The 17,318-nt window shown below is 41.3% G+C and overlaps 3 protein-coding genes across 3 annotated transcripts; 1 reads left to right on the forward strand and 2 right to left on the reverse strand.

The window, feature by feature from the left end:
- Positions 1 to 1,492: 1,492 nt before the first annotated feature.
- LOC140277510 (phospholipid-transporting ATPase ID-like) lies at positions 1,493 to 13,240 on the forward strand. Its single transcript, XM_072372579.1, has 27 exons — positions 1,493 to 1,532; positions 2,550 to 2,608; positions 2,745 to 2,858; positions 3,080 to 3,178; positions 3,270 to 3,331; positions 3,475 to 3,547; positions 3,671 to 3,741; positions 3,853 to 3,935; positions 4,478 to 4,636; positions 5,501 to 5,589; positions 5,959 to 6,152; positions 6,250 to 6,458; positions 6,558 to 6,601; positions 6,703 to 6,868; positions 7,146 to 7,334; positions 7,648 to 7,763; positions 7,855 to 8,019; positions 8,191 to 8,302; positions 8,476 to 8,581; positions 9,118 to 9,268; positions 9,487 to 9,670; positions 9,788 to 10,011; positions 10,327 to 10,410; positions 10,545 to 10,790; positions 11,086 to 11,224; positions 11,813 to 11,943; positions 12,945 to 13,240. The coding sequence occupies exons 1-27, from the start codon at positions 1,493 to 1,495 to the stop codon at positions 13,209 to 13,211; spliced, it is 3,576 nt and encodes a 1,191-aa protein (XP_072228680.1). The 3' UTR covers positions 13,212 to 13,240.
- Positions 13,241 to 14,456: 1,216 nt separating this feature from the next.
- On the reverse strand, positions 14,457 to 15,287 carry LOC140277035 (heat shock protein 30-like). Its single transcript, XM_072371907.1, has one exon. The coding sequence runs from the start codon at positions 15,083 to 15,085 to the stop codon at positions 14,471 to 14,473; it is 615 nt and encodes a 204-aa protein (XP_072228008.1). The 5' UTR covers positions 15,086 to 15,287; the 3' UTR covers positions 14,457 to 14,470.
- A 788-nt stretch (positions 15,288 to 16,075) lies between these two features.
- LOC140277018 (heat shock protein 30-like) lies at positions 16,076 to 16,761 on the reverse strand. The gene has a single exon (XM_072371889.1). It carries the CDS (start codon positions 16,759 to 16,761, stop codon positions 16,147 to 16,149), a length of 615 nt encoding a protein of 204 aa, XP_072227990.1. The 3' UTR covers positions 16,076 to 16,146.
- Positions 16,762 to 17,318: the final 557 nt, after the last annotated feature.

Genomic DNA, 17,318 nt, shown 5'->3' on the forward strand with positions numbered 1-17,318 from the left:
TACTGCCCGTCCACTCCTTCATGGACTCGCCATCCAGATCCTGTATTGTTTGTTCAAGCCCTGAGCTGTTAGAGGCACCTCTTCCTGTGTCAACCTGAAACCTCATATAAAGTTGCTTCTCTCACCTTTACAGCATTTAACCTGTGCAGTTCCTGTGCACCAACGGGGGCTTGTATTTACTGTCACTAAGACTAAGCTAAAGGGAGGGAAGAGAGCTGTAGCATTTTGTTTGACTTTGGACCAAAAGGAAATCTTTTTGTTTGAGGTATGTGGCTACTTTCCATTTACTTCAAGGCACTATAAACATTTCTCATGTCTGGTACACTCAGGTCGACTTTATGGTTTCATACATATGTCATGAAGTGTGTGAAAGATGACAAAGTGAAATATGTAGCTTCTCTCTGGTTCTGAGCTTTGTTTCCTGCCAGTTTGCAAATGAGGTCATATCACTATAACTGTGGACTGTTTCCTGTTTTCTTTGTTCCCTCTCAGAAACCTATCCTCCACCTAAAAACCGCATGTTTGACTTTGTTCCACTTTTTCATTGAGCTATTGAACTATTAGTGTAGTGGTATTATTGCCACCTTTTGTGTGGGAGACCTGGATTCAAACCCCCTGCTTGTAAGGTATTTCCACCAGTAGGGGTCCTTAGGCAAGACCCCCTTACCTTTCATGCCTACCTGTAAGTCGCTTTGGATAAAAGAGTCTGCCAAATGCAGAAACATTACAATTTCTTATAACTAACTGTGGCCAAGTTATTGGTTTTAGATCACCTGAGGAGAAGTTACTGAGGAATGAAGGGCTGATACGGAAGTAGGTGTTTTTTATAGCTTTAGAGGGCAGATAGTCTGAGGGATTATCTGAAAGTTGGTTTATATGCATTATGTTTTACATATATTTCCGAATTTAAATTAAATCTTAGCTTAAACATGCACAGAAACGGCGACTTTTGTTTTTTTGGCTTCAAGAGCAATCCAGGAAGTCAAATCATAAAGTCTCTCTCTCTCTCTCTTTTTTATTTTTTTATTGCCGTTGTGTGAGTGAGACCTGATCTTTGAGAGATCCTGCAAATGGCAAATGTACAGTATAGCTTTCTTAACCACAGCTCTATTTTTTTTTAACTGCAAATAATCTGAAATCTTACGCTGCATGTTGCGCTGCGTCAGTTTGAGGAAGAAGTGGGAAGTTGAATTGCATCGGTTAGTTACAGTCGCCAATCGCATAATAAAATCTTACTACCGAGGGTGGATTGAATAGTCGAGTCTCTTTCGTTTTGATGCTTGGTCAGAAATATATTTTTATTTCTTGTTTTTAACATCCTCTCCTCTTTATCTCGTTTCTCTAACTGTACTCCAAGAGTCTTATGTCGGGAGCTCTACTTTTCCACAACTAAATTGTGAATACTGGAACGGATGTTTACAGAGTAACGGTTGTAGAAATATTGGCGACTGCTTTTCATTCAGGTGCGGAACATGAAGAAACTGAGTTAAAGATGGGATCAGTTGTGTCGTGTGGAGGAGAGAAGAAGAAAGGTGAGCTCCAACTGACAAACTTTACTCGTGTTTATTACTGTTGAGCACATTTTATTCTTTTTATATATTTGTGATACACAATGATGCTCTAAAACCTGTATATACCTTTCATCACTGATGCTGCCTATCCAGAAGAAATCAAATTAAATGAAAAAACATTATGATATAAATGTGCAGAAGTTGCCAGTTCCATGGGCCCTAATGCAACCCTGTCCCATTAAAATTTCAAGCTTTTGAAATGAGCACTGATATCAAGCTGGGGATGTTAGGATTTGAATACCCTCATGATGCTGAGAGCTGTGTTGTCGGGGACATTAGCCACTCTTAGGTTCTTGTAAGACAAGCTGGCCTCAGGGAAGAGGGCAGACTAAGATTCAAACACCTTGATGGAGCGACACCAGACAATCAAAGTCAGCTCGCCAGAAGAAGGGAAGCGGGACACCACCCTGAAGCCAGGCCTCGGGGCGGGGGCCAAAGGTCAATGACTGAGGTTTTAGTTGCATCATTAGAGCGATGCCTTACCACCTGGTGGTGAGTTGAAATCTGTTGGCAGGGAAGACTGCCGAACAGATGTGGTAGGCCCGAACAGATAGTCAGGGTGACCTGGAAACGTCTTGCAGAGGCCCCTCTTCAGCGCACACCTCAGGGAGAGTTGAATCTGAATGGACCGTGTTCAGAACCTCCACCGTGGATGTGGCTTCCAGCAGGTGCGGTTAGAGGGTTGTCATTGGGGGATTGCATTTCAGCCTCTCTGGGACACTTTACTTCTGTGTGTGTGGGAAAAGGGGCTCTATTGATTTTTTGACCCATTGATTCAGGAGAGGTTGTGCATTTTCTGCCCCGGTCCTGGAACAGTGGACCAGATCTTCACCTGTGGGGAGTGACTGAGAGTCACTTTTTTGGAATTGTAGAATGCTAAAAAAAAGAAGCACAAAGTCATTCTTCTATTGTTGCTTTAGCACATCATAAGCCCTCAGTTACTGTCTAACGTGTATTATTTTTTCTTTCTTTTTACAGAGGAGGAGAGATACCTGCGAGCTAATGACAGACCTTTTAACCTGTCTTACTGCTACGCTGTGAGTGCAAAGGGATACATTCCAACTCTAAAACATTTAGTTTTTGGCAGAGTGTGAGGTGGAGAGCTCTGTACTTTAAATATCTTGTTATACTTATTAATGGTTGACTGCCATCTGACAATTTTCTTTTCTTCAGAACAATGCCATCAAGACCTCCAAATACAACATTTTCACCTTCCTGCCCCTTAACCTGTTTGAACAGTTCAGGAGACTCGCTAATGCTTACTTCCTCTTCCTTCTAATCCTTCAGGTAGACATTTTTCCCCTTGTTTTTGTTTTACCATCTAAAGCGATCAAGAACTGTAGGAAATTCAGTTAAATGTTTTTACATCTAAAAATTTAGAGCAAATCCAATTTGCAATTCAATAACATGACTTTATTGAGTGTTCAGATTCCTGAAAGCTAAATGGCCCCACAGATGCAGAGTATTTAATCAGCCGAGCGTGTGTGTGTTTGGGTTTGTGTTGACAGCTAATCCCTCAAGTATCCTCCCTCTCCTGGTTCACCACGGCTGTGCCTTTGGCTTTGGTGCTGTCTATAACAGCGGTCAAAGATGCGAGTGATGACATAGTAAGAAGAAATTCTCCAAATTTAAAACATGACTTGACAAACTAAAATCGAACGTGCACAAACGGTGTTTCCTCTTCTGTTCACTCTGTAGAACAGACATAAATGCGACAAGCAAGTGAATAACCGCACAGTGGATGTCCTCATCGATAGAGAGTGAGTCATTCAATGCGCAGACATCGCATCAAAGATCTGGAAATTATATATATCATATCATAAAAGTGAATATAGGTTTATGAAGGTCATGTTTTGTGTAAAATATTGCCAAGTAATCGGAATTCATGCTTGTTTTTCTACAGATTGAGAAAGGAAAAATGGATGAATGTTCAGGTTGGGGACATAATCAAACTGGAAAATAACCAGTTTGTCACAGTAAGTATGTTTTTTTTACAGTAAAGATTAAATAAAAGACACCAAAAGTTCAGACAAGTGACGTTCAAGTTGTTTTATCATCCTCCTGAACTGCTTTCTGCGCTTACTGCTTCCATCTGTCAGGCAGACCTATTATTGCTCTCCAGCAGTGAGCCTCTCAATCTGGTCTACGTGGAAACAGCCGAGTTAGATGGGTGAGTCCACAGCCCGGTGCATAAGTGCAACTGTGCCGGCGGCTGATGTTTCACACTGTCTTGGATTTCCCTTCAGTTGCATCGTTCACATGTCCTCCTGGTCTCCCCCAGTGAAACCAACCTGAAAGTGAAACAGGCCCTGACTATAACTGGAGAGATGGGAGATGACATCGAAGCACTTGCCGGCTTCAATGGTGAGAAGCTGAATGAAATATAAAACAGACACTCACTTATTTTTTTTTTTAAGTCTTCTGCTTCACATTTTCTGTTTTCAAAGCTTTTTTTTTTGTACTTTAGTACAAACTTCTTAGGACCAGGTTTCCTGCCAATTAGCTAGGTACAACAACTATCAAGCTGATACATGTACATAATTAGAACTGTGCAGGTGCCTGCTTTAGAAATGCAAATTACAAAGGGAGCCCAACATTTTTTCTTCTACTTCATTTGCAAATAAATGACAAATACAAAAAATTACAATTGCATTTTAATATTTCTTTTGTATGTTTCATAAAGCCAGACTATCTATCCATTAATTACTGCCTTGTGTCATATCTGCATAGTGATTCTTTTTCTTTTTTTCTTTTTTTTTGTGGTGAAAGGACTGGTGATGTTACCGTTGAGTTAGAAAATGATCAAATGTGTTGCTTTTGCATGACCTCTACATTTGAATGTAGAACTTTTTCACTGTTAACTAACTAACAACTAAAATTTGCTGACACCGACCTGTGTTTCTCAGGTGAAGTGCGATGTGAGCCTCCCAACAACTGTCTCGACAAGTTCAAAGGCACTCTGACGGTGAACAAACAAGTCCACAGCCTGGACAACGACAAAGTGCTGCTCAGAGGATGCACTCTGAGGAACACAGAGTGGTGCTTCGGACTGGTCATTTTTGGAGGTAAGCTGTCTTGGTGCCACACGCATGCGGGACACACGAATCATGCCAATTTGGGGCTCACCAGTCACGTTTGCAGGGGCCACAGAGCACTCATGCTATGAACCTACCGTAGCCATCAGCCCACCCCAAAGACCCTTATGACTGATGGGTTCACTTTAATAACAGGGCAAGACCGTGGTTAAATACAGGACTAACTCATAGTTATGATATGTAAAGGATCGTGCTAACTGATCTAATATTCTCTGCTTGAAGCTGTAGCTTTTCAGCTATAGTGAATACTGAATGGTCACAGTCAGTTAGCAATTTATTACCTATCTTTGGGCTTGTTGCCTCACCTGTGTCTGCATCTGTGCAAACGGGAAGTACATGCAAATAGTTACTTTTTCACTTGGTCCTTTGAACCTGTCAAAAAAGTTGGAAAATTATTTGAATAATGCACAAGCTGTCTCTCCGGGTTCTCCGGCTTCCTCCCACCGTCCAAAAACATGCATGTTAGGTTAATTGAAGACTCTAAAATTGTCCTTAGGAGTGAGTGTGAGTGTGCATGGTTGTTTGTCTCGTTTGTCTCTATGTGTGGCCCTGTGATGGACTGGCGACCTGTCCAGGGTGTACCCCGCCTTTCGCCCGATGACCGCTGGGATAGGCTCCAGCCCACCCGCTACCCGATTAACGGATTGACGGTATAGAAAATGGATGGATAATGCACAAGCTGTGAGGATAATGTTTATCGGCAGGCCCGTCTGCAGCAGACTTTCTGATCAGACCAGTAGATAATACTGATACTTAGATATTTAGATAATGTAAGTACTGAAAGCTCTCCACATAATTGTCTGTGTATCTGAAAAAGTCATTGAATGTTTTTAGGTCCTGACACCAAACTGATGCAGAACAGCGGAAAGACGACATTTAAACGGACCAGCATTGACCACCTGATGAATGTCCTGGTGTTGTGTGTGAGTTTATGTACACAAATACAAAAAATTATTCTGCCTTATTCATTTGACTTAAATTTGTCACGATGACTGGATCACTAATACATTTATTAGGAATTCTTCCAAACGCTGTAGACATTAATCGTTATTTGTTATGTGTTGTTTGGAATAAATGTACCTAAAGCTGCGATGGGAAAAAAAAGTCCTGATTACTTAAAAGTGTGTCAAGCAAAAAAGGATGTTTTTTAGATTCAATTTGCAGATTTCTCTCACCATGTATTTCCCTCGCAAATATGTTAATTGTTTAGATTTCTGTTTTTGAAATGATGAGTCCCCTCCATTTTTTACAAATTCAAATAATAAAGTTGTGCGTCATGTCAATTTTTCTAGATCTTTGGGTTTCTGGCGACTATGTGCTCTATTCTGGCCGTCGGCAATGCAATCTGGGAGACCAGGGAGGGCTCTGTGTTCACACCGTTTCTTCCTCATGAACCAGGTGTGAACAGCGCGCTCTCATCCTTCCTCTCCTTCTGGTCCTACGTCATAGTCCTCAACACAGTGGTGCCCATTTCTCTCTATGTCAGGTACATTACAGCACAGGAAGATCATGAAGTCAGAGAGCAGCAACAGTTATTGTGAAAATCTGAGCACTGGCTCTGTCTGTTTGTGCTTGAATGTCAGTGTGGAGATCATCCGTCTCGGGAACAGCTTCTTCATAGACTGGGACAGGAAGATGTATTACCCTAAGAATGATACCCCTGCCCAGGCAAGGACCACCACACTCAACGAGGAGCTAGGCCAAATTAAATACATCTTCAGTGATAAGACAGGCACCCTGACGCAGAACATCATGGCTTTCAACAAGTGCTCCATCAATGGAAAAAGCTATGGTGAACAGCCTTGCTTCATTATGAAAAGTACAGAGTTCCAATGGACTCACACATATCGGTGGGATGACTCATTCTGAAGTGTATAACTCTTTTATTCAGGGGAGCTGTATGACTTTGCTGGACAAAGAGTGGAAATAACAGAGGTCAGAGTGCATTACAAACATACTACTGTATTTCTTTTCAGAATATCTTTTAAAGTACTTCAAGTAATTTAGTCTTTTTTTTATTTTAAATGTGTTTGTAGAAAACAGAGAGACTGGACTTCTCCTGGAATCAACTGGCAGACCCAAAGTTCATCTTTCACGATCACAGTCTGTTGGAGACGGTGAGAGGAGGAAACCCAGAGGCTCAGGCCTTCTTCCGCTTGCTGGCTTTGTGCCACACCGTCATGCCTGAGGAAAAGAAAGAGGGTGAGGATCCGCCAATGATTATCTTTATTACCACATGGCAGGAGAATTCCATCACAGCTCAGCGTTTGGACTCCATAGTTTTTACATTATTGTGTAAAATCCTAATGCACTGTGTTACAACCAGCTAGAGAACCCTTATGAAAGAAGAAAAATCAGACTGTTTGTCTTTTCCAGAAATTAATACAGTCACAGTGTGGAACTCAACTCTGGCAATTTCCTAATATCTTATGTATTTTGTGTGGTTCTCCCCTCTCTTGTCATCGTTTTCACCCGGCAGGGCAGCTCAACTATCAGGCTCAGTCTCCTGATGAGGGTGCGCTGGTGACCGCAGCGAGGAACTTTGGTTTTGTGTTCCGCTCTCGCACACCAGAGACCATCACAATCATGGAGATGGGCAGAAAAGTTGTGTATGACCTCGTGGCCGTTCTGGACTTCAACAATGTGCGGAAGAGGATGTCAGTAATAGGTAACAGAGAGTAGTGTCACAATGTTACGTTTTCAATGTCTCCTTTGATTTAGCTCTGAATCATCATAACTTCTTCTCAGAGGTTATACTTGATCCTTTTTTTAAGGTGAGCTTTTTTTGTTTGTTTTTCATGCTGCTTTTAATTGTGGATGTCATATGGTTAACTTTAAAAGAAACTCGTTAGTGCATTCATCATGTCCACCGAAGCTAAGCAGTTATCTTTTACATTCAGAAGATGACCAGATTTATGTTGAGGTTTCCTCATCGTGGATATGAAAATATCAAACTTTGTCACTTTCGCTGTGATTCCCAGTGTGCAGCCCTGAGGGCAAGTTGACTCTATACTGCAAAGGAGCAGACACCATCATCTATGAAAGATTACACCCCTCGTGTAACAAACTGATGGAAGATACCACCGGGCACCTCAACGTGAGAGAAGCGCTTGAACTTTTTTTTGTATGTGCCACTATTTTGTAAAAATCTGTGTTTTTAAATGCTTATAATAATCTAACCAAACTAGGAGTATGCAGGCGACGGCCTCCGTACGCTGGTTCTGGCCTACAAGGACTTGGAGGAGAGCTACCTGGAGGAGTGGAGACAGCGCCACCATGAGGCCAGCACCGCCATGGAGGAGCGAGAGGAGAGACTCGATCAACTTTATGAAGAGATTGAGAAAGACCTCATTGTTAGTTTGCTTGCTTAAACACATACCTAAACAGGCCGCAAAATATTATGATTGCTGTTCTGCAAAATGGCTTTAAAAATGGCAGGATTGTTTTCTTGTCATGCGTGTTAAAGGTGAGAGTTTGTTTTGCATTCTGTCACTTTAAATCCTCCTGTCATCTCTGCTTTCCAGCTGTTGGGAGCGACAGCTGTGGAGGACAAGTTGCAGGATGGTGTGCCACAGACCATTGAGCAACTGGCTAAAGCTGATATTAAAATCTGGGTGTTGACTGGAGATAAACAAGGTTGCTTTTCCTCTGTGTTGACATTCAAATCAAATGTTTCAAGGCTGATGACTCATCTTGTGACTCATCCAATAGATACATTCTGTATAATCTAATTACCTCAGAGTTAAGCTTTATGGGGTTGACTCTTTATTCATACCACAGTTATTATCATTGTAATCGTCTTGAAACAGAGACGGCAGAAAACATTGGCTATTCCTGCAACATGCTGAGAGAAGAAATGAAGGAGGTTTTCATCGTGGCAGCGAATACAGCCGAAGGCGTCAGAGGGGAGCTACAGTAAGTCAGTGAGACACTACAGTGTGATGATCAGTGTCTCTTATGGTATAGAGATTTACATGGTAATGTAATGTTTCATTTCTTTTATGTGTCACAGGCTCTCTTAGCTCTATTTAATAATGCAAACCTCACTCATCACTTTTTTTCACTGGTTGGGGATGAAAATTGAATCGCCATGTATAATATTGCCCGTTGTGTCAGAGAAGATAAACCAAAATCATGTTGACGATCATCCATGACATATATGATGCTGGTCATGACATGATACTTAGAAACCAAGTTAACAAGTGAAAATTAAGATAAAGACAAACTCACTCACGCTTAATAACTTACGTAACTTTCATAGGAAAGTCAGAGTGTTGTGCAGATGGTGAATTTGGATTTTAGGTTTTGGCACCTTTTTTTTTTTATTTGTACCATTTTTACCACTTCCTGTCCTTCCTGGATACTTGTGTTTCATAAGAAATGGCTTCCTGTTAAACAATTAGTTCTTATTCTTTATTTTATTCTTATTCTTTAATCTTTTGCATTTGTAGAAAGGCTAGAAGGAAAATGTGTCCAGACGCAGCAGAGGAGCCCTCTGTGGTCAAGGCTCGTGCGGGTCTGTTTTGGGTCGACAAGATAGAGACGGTGGAAGATGAGAAAGTGGATGGAGACTATGCTCTGATAATAAATGGACACAGCCTGGTAAGACGTCTTTTTCAGTCGCATAACCTCCTCTCATCACTGCCGAACTAATACAAATGTTGTACCTCCACGCCACATTTGTTAAAATTGTTGCCCTAGAGTAAGTTTTGCCACATCACCTGTCTTTTGTAGATAATCATAAATAAAACAATGATAAATTAATTTAATTCTTTTGATATTGAACAGTTCAACTCTGTAATCTTCCCCTTAACCCTCAGGCGTTTGCACTGGAGAAGGACTTGGAGCTGGAGCTGCTGAGGACGGCGTGTATGTGTCAGACAGTGATCTGCTGCAGGGTTACCCCTCTACAGAAAGCCCAGGTGGTGCAGCTGGTAAAGAAATACAAGCAGGCTGTCACTCTCGCTATTGGGGACGGAGCCAATGATGTGAGCATGATCAAAGGTTAGCTCATTCAGATCAGACATTAACCCACAGAGATGCATTTTCAGTAGAGCTGGAAAATAATTACTGTCAGTCATTTGAAGTATGTTGTTTTGCTGTCTTCCGTTTGTCTTTCAGCTGCTCATATCGGAGTCGGGATCAGTGGTCAGGAGGGGATGCAGGCAGTTCTTTCCAGCGACTTCTCCTTTGCACAGTTCCGTTACCTCCAGCGTCTCCTGCTGGTTCATGGCCGCTGGTCCTACCTAAGGATGTGCAAGTTCCTTCAATATTTCTTTTTCAAGAACTTCACGTTTGCCCTCGTGCACTTCTGGTATGCCTTCTTTTGCGGCTTCTCTGCCAAGGTAAATGACCCTTTTTATCAATCATTTTACACACATTCCCGATCAGAGTTAGGGCTACGTAACTGAAAGAATGATGTATGTTCTCACAGTGAACTCAAACTGTGTGCTTCTGTTATGATGGTTCACTCGTTTTGTAAAAATATGACTTAACACATCATATTTGTTATTTTTGACAATCTCGCTAACAAGAACTAAATTCCAACAATGCACGACTGTGCGTAAATGCTTCATATCATTTCAGGTTTTGTATTGCTGTGGAACAAGCATTAGCTTGTTTGATTTACTGTTTGTATTTTCTGCTTTTGCTGTCAATAGACTGTGTATGACGAAGGTTTCATCACCTTGTATAATACAGTATACACAGCACTCCCTGTCCTCGGCATCAGCCTCTTCGACCAGGTATGCACTAAGAGGAAAATGAGACAGAAAGGCAAATACATGTTTCAAAATTTTACTATGCTGTAAATATCATGTTGCTATCCCGTCCTATGTCCTTTTCTCAAGGCTTTTTTTCTCTCCGTCTGTTTTTACAGGATGTAAATGACCACTGGAGCTTCCAACATCCTCAGCTCTACTTTCCAGGCCAGATGAACATGTATTTTAGTAAAAAGGCCTTTGTGCGCTGCATATTAAACAGCTGCTACAGCTCCCTGGTCCTCTTCTTTATCCCGTGGGCTGCCATGCAAGACACCGTCAGAGATGATGGCAAAGACATTGCAGACTATCAGTCCTTTGCTTTACTGGCGCAGACTTGTCTGCTTATTGTGGTCAGCATACAGGTGAGTTGTTTTGACCACAGAAATTACAGCACAGAGATGATACAGAGAGTAGAAATGCTTTCAATGTTGTCATACACTGATTACACCAAAGCGCTTGGTCATGTTATTCCAAATGTATGTTATGCCAGTTCACACCAAAACCACCTCAACCCTTTATACAAAGAAAATACCTTGTGACAACACTTTTCTCTGTGATATGTCATGGTTTTGATGATATTGCACCTACAATAATATGTACATTGTTAAAAAAAAAAAAGAAAAATTGTAAGAACTCAAGCTTTTTTTTTTTTTCCAGTTGAGTCTTGACACCTATCACTGGACAGCACTGAACCACTTATTTGTGTGGGGCAGCCTGGCTACCTACTTTGCTGTGATATTCACCATGTACAGTGATGGCATATTTCTCATCTTCACCTCTTCTTTTCCCTTCATCGGTAAGTAGATTCAGCTCTTTAATGAGGGCATAGAAGTTGTTCTGTTTGTTCCTGAGAAAACTGGTTCAAGCAGCTGCAGTATCCTTCTCCTGGACAGCAAATTTGAGATGCTTTTCCTCTTCTAGAATCAGTTTATTGAGCTAAAAACTCAGTCAGATATATACAAAAATTATGCTTTTCAACAAGCTATCCCACTGTTGATGACAAGCGTCAGTTGAAATTCTTAAACAGCACTATGGAATGGCTAACTCACGATACTGTGTACTTTTTCATGAACAAGTGGACAATTCAAACACAGCATGACGCTTCGGTTAGCTTGGAGGCATTGAGTTGATATAGTTTGCATTCTAAGCCAATAGATATTACTACAGCCTATACACTGGACTTTGGTCAACATCGGTGAGATTTGGGTTTCCAACAACAACGCTGTATCCTGAGTTTCTTGTCCAATTTTATAGTTTGTGCATAGAATCTCAATTCCTTACAACTACATGCATACTGCAACACTTTGCAATAATAAAACCCCTCTGAATACTGGTCTGATATTTTGTTTTTTTGTTGTTGATTTTTGGGGTTTTGGGCTTTCAGGCACAGACAGAAACTCTTTGAACCAGCCAAACGTGTGGTTGACCATTTTCCTGACGACCCTCCTCTGTACTCTGCCTGTGATTACGCTCCGCTTTATACTCCTGCAGATTCGTCCCACTATCAATGACAAGGTGAGAAATCCCACGAGATAGAGTATAAACTAATGTTCAGTGTAACAGACCATATCTATGACTCCTTAATGCTTACCTTAATTGTTGGTTCTCAAGGGTCGATATATCACAGTTGAAGTTCAGAAGCCACTCACTCAGCATTATCCTACTTGGGCAGTTAGAACTCCAAAAAAAATAGTCTGAAAAGTCTGAAGGAAGTAGACCTAGGACGTAGATTGGACTTGGGATGAATTAAACTGACCAGGCAGTCCAGTCAAAATTAATTAACTTTGGTTCAAACCAACATTTTTGTTGATGAATCGATAAATGCATGATTCTGTAGTCAGTAGCCCTCACCATGAAGCGCAGCGGAGGATCAGTGACATTATGAGAGAGTTTTGCTGTAGGTAGAGTTAGTGATATTAAACCAACATAGAGGTCTCTTATATGTCACGTTAGACCTTCAGAAACTTATGTGATACCTCAAAACTTTGTCATGTAGCAAGACAATGACCCCAGTCACATCTATAGGCTGTGCAAACACTATTTATAGAAATGTAATCAGTCATGTCATGGCCGACCCAGTCTACGTAAACTCTGTGGAATGTGTTAAATGGTTCGAACCGTGCAGCAATTGTAAAACTGCTCTGATAATGTCTTCAGATTGCATGGGGATAATCCACCTTGAAAAAGTCACTGCCTGGACGGTCAGAGTTAGCAAAGATGTCAATAAAAAACATTATGGTCAAAGGTCTAATGTCTGTTGAACATTGAACTTTATTTATTGCATTGTTTCCTTTAGAATTGGTCTTTGGCAATTCTTAACGGCACTGCATCTTTTAGGAACATTACTGACGACTAAAGTTGGACCATTAAACTTTCAGAACTTTTGGAGGGTACATCATACACCTCTTTGTCTCATGTGGGAGTAGGTGGACCCTGACAGAGCTTTTGAATTGATAGCAAATGTGTCCATTACAAAATATCTACATCTAAGTCTTGTTTAACTTGATCCTTTCCAGGTGAGATATAAGATGCGAACGGAAGTGCTGGCTGCACCTGCTCCTCACCGTCCACTTCCCAGGCGTATTAGCACCCGCCGTTCAGGTTATGCCTTCTCCCACTCCCAGGGCTACGGTGATCTGGTAACTTCTCGAAAGTTCCTGCTCAAGCGACCTGTAAGAAGTCAACTGCCTTTGTTTATCAAAAAGGACTCTCCTGTGGCTGAAAGTCAGCCACAGCACTACCGCACCATAAATGAGGAGCCAGAGGAGTCACACCACCCTTAGATAGTCCCTCGTGTACAGAGACTGAAACATTCCAGAGAATGGATTTTTAACATTTTTTTATGAAAGGTTGCACAGGGTTTCCTGTTTCTGGGGGAAGTTTTAAGACTCAAAACTAAAAAATCTTTCAAACTTGTGGTGCTTCACGATGAACGAATGATGATATCCCTGTAAAAATGTTTGCTGCCTTAAAGCCTCATCCCTCATCATCTTGTTACCATGTCCATAGCTTGTTGTGATGTGTTTAAAAAAAACTATGCAAAACTCAGCTATCAACAATTGGGAATTTCTGCTTTGAACTTGCTGAGCACCACCAATAGTCTCAGAGAGGTGAGTTCAGACAGCCTGTATGTGCGAGGCAAAATATTTTAAAAAACAAATCTGACTGCTTGCTGGTTGGAGCTTTACATCTAATTTGCGTGATAAATCATTTAAATGAGACGCTAGCTCGAGGTTTGAAGCTACAAGCAGACAAGCAGATGTAAGGCCTGAAATCAGATTCTGTAAGGCTTCATGTCAAACCCCAAAGATGTTGAACCACAACAGAATAGGAGTGTAATGGGGTGGGGGGTGTAATGTCGCTCTGAACTACAACACAGTCGGTTTTATTGCCACATTATGGACAGAGAAAGGACCAGCAGACAGCACATAATATTACTTAGTTTTGGTGCATATATGTTTTTATGCTCCACGGAACCACATCATTTTTCCGTAGTCAGTTCACATCTTAGAACTTGTTTATTGGCTGACAGAATTTTTGACCAATTTGACATAGTATTTTTTTACCTGTGAGTTACTTGTGATTAAAACAAAATCAAAAGCCTGTCCATTATTGCTAGCATGTCACTGCTAGATTTGCAAAAATGTTTGCTGATATATATGTTGAAAAAATATCTGTGAGATGTTTTATTTTTAATTTGTTGAATTTAACTTCTCACTTGTGACCCATTTTAGAACATCTGAATGAAATGATTTTGCATAAATCAGGAATTTGGTGTGTGTATTATCTTTCCTTTTACATTCCATTATCGCTATTGATTACGCTGCATTTATTTGTGGAAAATAAAACATTATGTGAAGGTGAAGGCACTGAAGACCAGGGAAATGAGAAGTAATACTTTTATTTATGAAGCTCAGTTGTACATCTGTTAGTTGTATAATCATTAAATGTATACATTTAATAATTATGTATATATATATATATATATATACATATGTATGTGTAAAAAAAAAAGTTCATAAGTCCATGTTTTCAGGTTGTTCTATGCTCTGTTGTGTGTCTCTGGTCTGCTGTCTTCTGCCTGTGGACACACACTCTGCTGTGTTTCCTCCTCCGAGCTCCTCTTGATAGTCAGCTCTCTCTCAGCCTCTTCCACACATGGAGCTTTGGCTGCCTGGATGTGGAGCTTTCCGTCTGGAGACAGGTAGCAGGTGACGGCTTTAGGGTTCAGCCCTTCGGGCAGATCAAACTCCTGTCTGAACTCCTGGAGTCTGTAAGAGTAGGAGCCTTTCCCGTCCTCCTGCTTCTTCTCTGTCTTCCCACTGACTCTCAGCTTCCCGCCCACCTGCCTGACAGACAGCTCCTCTGGGGAAAAGCCTTGAGTGTCCAGGGTCAGGCCAAAGTTTTCTCCCTCTTTGTCCAGCTGGTAGGAGACTGGTTGCAGGGCCACGCTGCTCCTGAAAGGCTCTGTCTCCTCCAGAATCTGATGCTGAAATTTATCCATCAGCTTCAGACTGCTGCGCAGCTCCTGCAGGTTTCTCTGCAGGAGATCCTGCTGGTAGATCAGAGGTCTGACCTCTGGCCACAGACTGCGTACAGGCCAGTAGAAGTCCACGAATGGACCGAGGGCTGACTGGAATCCACGAGAGCACAGCATCTTCAGGGTGTTTAGTGTTGAGTCCTCTTGTTGTGAGAAAAACTCTGTTCAGGTGTCTGTTCTCTTCTGTGTTGCGTTCTGTCTCAGCAGTGGAACTGTCCCAGCTTTATATTCTAACTGGAGGAGGTCCAGAGTCTTCAGGAAGTTTCTGGTCATTACCACAGATGTCCACTGGGTGGATCTGTTTCACAGCAGTCATGACATCACTCCATCATTCCTGTTGGATCAGGAAGTTTGTAGTAATCCTATGCTTACTTTAACCTAAAAAGTTAAATTGTACATTATTAGTACATCAGCATTTTTTAAACCCTTTATTCTGCTTAGATAAAACTAAAGCTTGTGTAGATAACACAGTCTACTCACAGAAAATACTATACAAAAACTTACTGAGTCAGGTTAAAGCAAAAGATTCTTCACTTTTATGTGGAGGGATTTTATCGTCTTTTCTCTCTCTCTTCTATTTTGCATATATATGTCTATTTTTGATCACACATATCTTGTAAAGGAGCTCAGTCTCATACTGAAAATGTGAAAGCTTGGTTCATGTATTGTCATACTATCTACAGTATATTTTTTTTGCAGCTGGACGAGTAAATTTGGTCTTTACGATTTTATAAGATTTTCAATCCAACTTTATCAAGCGTTTTATTAAAAATGTATTCATATGCAGGCATAGAATATTTTTGATGAGGTTTATTTACATTTAGGTCATTTTTTATTACTCACTTTGAAACATTTTTCCCATTCGGTAAAATTATTTGGATCCTTTTCCAGAAGTGATTTTTGTTTTAAACTGAAGAATCTGAAATGTCTTTCATCTCCTTTTATGTTCTATTGCCTCTTTTAAAATCTGTTCACTCTGATTTTTCAGAAATTAAAGGATGAAAGAAGAAACAGGAATAAAAGGACCTCAGACGTGTCTGTTTAAAATACTACATTTATTGATCAGGGTCAAGTATTAATATAAATATAGAAAAGAAGCACAAATATCATTAAATATTAAGAATATCTTTTCTCACTGGCACATCAACGTGTTCATCAGTCCATGTTTTCAGGTTGTTCTATGCTCTGTTGTGTGTCTCTGGTCTGCTGTCTTCTGCCTGTGGACACACACTCTGCTGTGTTTCCTCCTCCGAGCTCCTCTTGATAGTCAGCTCTCTCTCAGCCTCTTCCACACATGGAGCTTTGGCTGCCTGGATGTGGAGCTTTCCGTCTGGAGACAGGTAGCAGGTGACGGCTTTAGGGTTCAGCCCTTCGGGCAGATCAAACTCCTGTCTGAACTCCTGGAGTCTGTAAGAGTAGGAGCCTTTCCCGTCCTCCTGCTTCTTCTCTGTCTTCCCACTGACTCTCAGCTTCCCGCCCACCTGCCTGACAGACAGCTCCTCTGGGGAAAAGCCTTGAGTGTCCAGGGTCAGGCCAAAGTTTTCTCCCTCTTTGTCCAGCTGGTAGGAGACTGGTTGCAGGGCCACGCTGCTCCTGAAAGGCTCTGTCTCCTCCAGAATCTGTTGCTGAAATTTATCCATCAGCTCCAGACTGCTGCGCAGCTCCTGCAGGTTTCTCTGCAGGAGATCCTGCTGGTAGATCAGAGGTCTGACCCCTGGCCACAGACTGCGTACAGGCCAGTAAAAGTCCACGAATGGACCGAGGGCTGACTGGAATCCACGAGAGCACAGCATCTTCAGGGTGTTTAGTGTTGAGTCCTCTTGTTGTGAGAAAAACTCTGTTCAGGTGTCTGTTCTCTTCTGTGTTGCGTTCTGTCTCAGCAGTGGAACTGTCCCAGCTTTATATTCTAACTGGAGGAGGTCCAGAGTCTTCAGGAAGTTTCTGGTCATTACCACAGATGTCCACTGGGTGGATCTGTTTCACAGCAGTCATGACATCACTCCATCACTCCTGTTGGATCAGGAAGTTTGTAGTAATCCTATGCTTACTTTAACCTAAAAAGTTAAATTGTACATTATTAGTACATCAGCATTTTTTAAACCCTTTATTCTGCTTAGATAAAACTAAAGCTTGTGTAGATAACACAGTCTGCTCACAGAAAATACTATACAAAAACTTACTGAGTCAGGTTAAAGCAAAAGATTCTTCACTTTTATGTGGAGGGATTTTATCGTCTTTTCTCTCTCTCTTCGATTTTGCATATATATGTCTATTTTTGATCACACATATCTTGTAAAGGAGCTCAGTCTCATACTGAAAATGTGAAATGGTCAAACAACTAAAGCTAAGG

The sequence above is a fragment of the Leuresthes tenuis genome, unplaced genomic scaffold, assembly GCF_036924035.1.
Source record: "Leuresthes tenuis unplaced genomic scaffold, fLeuTen1.0.hap1 SCAF_19, whole genome shotgun sequence".
Classification (NCBI taxonomy): Eukaryota; Metazoa; Chordata; class Actinopteri; order Atheriniformes; family Atherinopsidae; genus Leuresthes; species Leuresthes tenuis.

Coding starts and splice junctions, on each gene's coding strand:
- LOC140277510 (XM_072372579.1), top strand. CDS start 1,493: ATGGGATCAGTTGTGTCGTGTGGAGGAGAGAAGAAGAAAG. Junction 3,548..3,670: donor AAAATAACCAGTTTGTCACA/GTAAGTATGTTT, acceptor TCCATCTGTCAG/GCAGACCTATTATTGCTCTC. Junction 7,764..7,854: donor ATACCACCGGGCACCTCAAC/GTGAGAGAAGCG, acceptor TAACCAAACTAG/GAGTATGCAGGCGACGGCCT.
- LOC140277035 (XM_072371907.1), bottom strand. CDS start 15,085: ATGCTGTGCTCTCGTGGATTCCAGTCAGCCCTCGGTCCATTCGTGGAC.
- LOC140277018 (XM_072371889.1), bottom strand. CDS start 16,761: ATGCTGTGCTCTCGTGGATTCCAGTCAGCCCTCGGTCCATTCGTGGAC.